Raw genomic sequence first — 3,575 nt, 5'->3', positions numbered from 1 at the left:
CCCAGGGACCCACAGGTGCCCTGCAGCTGCTGCACCACCTCGCGGCACATGGCCAGCGCCCGCGACTCCACCTGCGGGGACAGCAGGACACGCTTGCTGCTGAAGCTGGGCTCTGCCAGCAGCCGGGCCGGGGAGCTTTTCCAGGACGGAGACTGAACCCAGGGCTTCCCACGGAGCTCCATCCCCTGCCCTCGTCACTTTGTATTTGGAGACAAGGGCTCACTAAGTTGCCCACGCCGGGCTTGAACTTGTGATCCTCCTGCCTCAGCCTCCCAAGTGCGCTCCACTGTGCTCGGCTCTGTGAAGCTTTTAAAAACGCACAGACAGCCAGGTGTGGTGGTACACGTCTGTTATGCTACCCATTCAGGAGGCTGAGAAAGGAGGATCATGAGTTTGGGCCCAGTCTGGACAACTTAGTAAAACCCTGTCTCAAAAAAATTTTTTTTTTAGTTTTGTTTGAGACAGAGTCTTGCTATGCAGTTCAGACGCGCCCTGAACTTACTGTAGCCCAGGCTGGCCTGAAATTCATGGTGATCCTCCTGCCTCAGCCTCCTAAGTGCTGGAATGACAGATATACACCACCTGCCCGGCTTACTCATTTAATTAAAAAAGTCAGGTATAGTGATGCAGGCTTGGAATATCAGCTTTCAGGATGCTGAGAGAGGAGCATAGAAAGTTCGAGCCCAGCCTAGGCAACCTAGCAAGGTAACAAGACCCTGTCTTGGAAATGCCAGATGTGGTGGCACATGCCAGCACTTAGCAGGCTGAGGTGGGAAGGTTGCTAAGTGGCCCCTCCTGGCCTGGAACTTGGGGTCTGGAGTGGATTTGGCTTGGAGACATCTAAAGCAACAGGCAGCTCCAGTGCCAGCAAGAGGCCCCGCCTGGGACAGTGAGGACAGGGCTGGATTATTTTTTAGGACTCGAGATTTTTTTGTTCTTTGTTTTTTTTTTGGTACTGGGGAATCAAACTCAGGTCCTTACGCTTATGAGGCAGGCACAGGAACCACTGAGCTAAAACTGCAACCCCTAGGGCTGGAGATCTTTAAAAGTTGCTGCATAGCACCTGTGAATAGCAAGCATCTGTGGGGGCCTGGGATGGATGGGAACAGAAGGACGGGAGCTTAAGGCATCTGTCACTTGGCTTAGCACTTAGTAGGCTGAGCCACCTCAGTATGGGTTTTCATTTTTTTTTTTAGTACCGGGGATTGAACCCGGGACCTTGCGCTTTTGAGGCAGGCAGCAGCTCCACAAAGCTAAATCCCAGGCCCCGTCTTTTGCTTTTTTGTGACAGGGTCTCGCCATGTAGTCCAAGCTGGCCTCAAACTCACTGTGTAGCCCAGGTTGGCCTTGAACCCTCTGTGATCCTCCTGCCTCAGCTTCCCGAGTGCTGGGATGATAGGCCTGGCCACCGCACCCAGCTGCGAGTCATCTCTTTATGGAGCACCCTGAATTTACAAGGCCACGCACATGGAGGAAAATCCTGAAGGGCTTCCCTGAGGAGGCGCCAGGGTGGCAGAAAACAGTGAGGAGGAAGAGTCCGGGAGAGCATCTGGGTGGGCGGAGAACAGCCTGCAGGGTGAGGCGGGGCCCCAGCACCTGCACGCTCAGTGGGTACCTCCGGCTTGGCCGGGTCCTTCTCCGGGCCCTGCGATGTTCTCTGGTTCCAACTCAGCCACATCCGGTGCAGCTTCTCCTGCCCCTCCAGAAATTTCTGGTCCACTCCCTGCTTCACGGTTTCCATCTGCGACAGAGAGAAACCAGTAGGGGACAGGGCTCGGGGGTGCTCCTTTCCCATCCGACTTTTCATTTTTTAAACTATGTTGGGGATGGAACCCAGGGCCTTCACCCTAAGGTACATCTCAGGCCTTTTCTATTTATGATTCCGAGGCAAGGTCTTAGTAAGTCACTAAGTTGCCCAAGCTGGGCTCCAACTTGAGATGCTCCTGCCTCGGCCTCCCAGAGTGCTGGGATGTTATGCCTATAATACCCCACCTGGCCAGGTAGTACCCTCTGTTACACCACAGCACGCTCAACACACAAGCATAGCCCCAGCTAGCTGGACCCTGTCCCGCGCACCTGCCCCCAGGTGCAAGACGCTCCACCCAGCACGGGAGGGGTCGCCGCCCCCAGCCCCTGCGCCACTCACCAGACTGAGCGCGTGCGCCAGCTGCTGCAGCGCTTCCTGCGCGTGCTCCTTGGTGCTGCGCAGCTTCCCCAGCGAGTGCTCGTAGGCGTGCTGGCGCAGCCGCTCGGACAGCGAGCCCAGGCGCACGAAGTAGCTCTGCTCCTGTCGCTGCTGCTGCACCGAGGCGATGTCAAAGCCTTCCAGGGACGTGGCGAGGCGCGCTGGGGCGGGTGAGAGGTCCCCGTGAGGTGAGACCAGGGTGCACCGCTCCCGTCTGTGCCCAAGGTTGCCAGGGCCTCGGAGACGAGGCCGGCCGCATGGGGTAGGGGAGGGAGGACACGGACTTCCCGTTTGCCGTGTCACTCCGTTCCTGCCACCGCCCCCAATGGACCCGTGGTCACTCCCCTGGCCCCGGCTACACCAGCTTTCTTGCTGACCCTTGAACACCCTCTTATCCCAGGACCTTTGCCCCCGCCGCTCCCTGGGGCTGGGGCCTGGCGTTCCACAGGTGCTCAAAGCCTTACCCAAAAATCGTACAGAAGAGGGCTTCTCTGTCTTCCCCACCCCCGCCTTGTGCCACCCCTAAGCCTCTTTGTTCATTTAAAAGTTCGAGCCCACGTACTGATGCCCACCTGACATGTCAGCACTCTGGGAGGCTGAAGCAGGAGGACCACAAGTTCGAGCCCAGAACGGGCAACTTTGTGACTTAATGAGACCCTGGCTTGAAATTAAAGCTAAAGGACGGTCTTTAACCAAAAAACTCTGTGTCCTGGGAGGGGGAGCCAGAGGCTATGGCAAGGCTGGAAGGCGGAGCTGGCAAGACGGAAAGTTGCAGAGACCCGGCCTGGCTACGGCCTCAGAGTGAGGGGGAGGCGGACAGGGTGGCGCCCCCCTCCCCATATCCAGTGGCCCAGCTCTACCTGTCTGCCCTTGGGCCCAGCAGGAGGCGCTGCCCCAAGCTATGCCTCCGGACTCCCTGCATCCCAGGTGGGGATTGAGGTGGGGCCGCAGTCTGACTGGATCCTCCCAGCCTTAACCTGAGCTGCCTAAACACGGTGGGGCTGCGGTGGGTGAGGGGCTGGGGGAGGGAGGGCTGCATCCTGGTCTTCGCCCTACAAGCCCCTTCTAGAGACAGTAGCCCCAGGGATGGGGAGGCCCCAGCTGCTCTCTCCCTGCCTGGGAGACCAAGGAGATCCACGGAGGGAGCTGTTCCTGGTCAGGCCTCCGCTTGGGGCTTTCTGGAGAGCTGCATTGGGCAGGGTCTGTTCACCCACCTTTGTTTCAAAGGGAGTGTGGGCGTGAGCTAGCGAGAGGCAACCCCACAGCTGATCAGGAATTTTTTTTGTACCAGGGATGGAACTCGGGTCCTTGCGCTTGCCAGACAAGCGGCAGAACCACTGAGCTACATCCCCAGCCCCCTTGTTTTTTAAACCATCACGTTCATTTCACA

At 58.0% G+C, this 3,575-nt stretch overlaps 1 protein-coding gene across 1 annotated transcript in view; it reads right to left on the bottom strand.

Annotated features, from left to right (window-relative positions):
• Plin3 (perilipin 3) overlaps nucleotides 1–3,575 on the bottom strand; it is a 22,476-nt gene that overhangs the window by 8,784 nt on the left and 10,117 nt on the right. The window contains exons 6-8 of the mRNA XM_010635082.1: nucleotides 2,147–2,346; nucleotides 1,616–1,741; nucleotides 6–71 (exon numbers count right to left, since the gene is read on the bottom strand). Of these exons, the coding sequence (XP_010633384.1) occupies nucleotides 6–71; nucleotides 1,616–1,741; nucleotides 2,147–2,346 (392 nt within the window). The remainder of the gene's footprint in view (nucleotides 1–5; nucleotides 72–1,615; nucleotides 1,742–2,146; nucleotides 2,347–3,575) is intronic.

This window comes from Fukomys damarensis, unplaced genomic scaffold (assembly GCF_012274545.1).
Source record: "Fukomys damarensis isolate Sample0158 unplaced genomic scaffold, DMR_v1.0_HiC HiC_scaffold_37, whole genome shotgun sequence".
Taxonomy (NCBI): Eukaryota; Metazoa; Chordata; class Mammalia; order Rodentia; family Bathyergidae; genus Fukomys; species Fukomys damarensis.
Note: the sequence above shows the minus strand (reverse complement) of the source record. Positions and strands in the feature narration are given on the sequence as shown.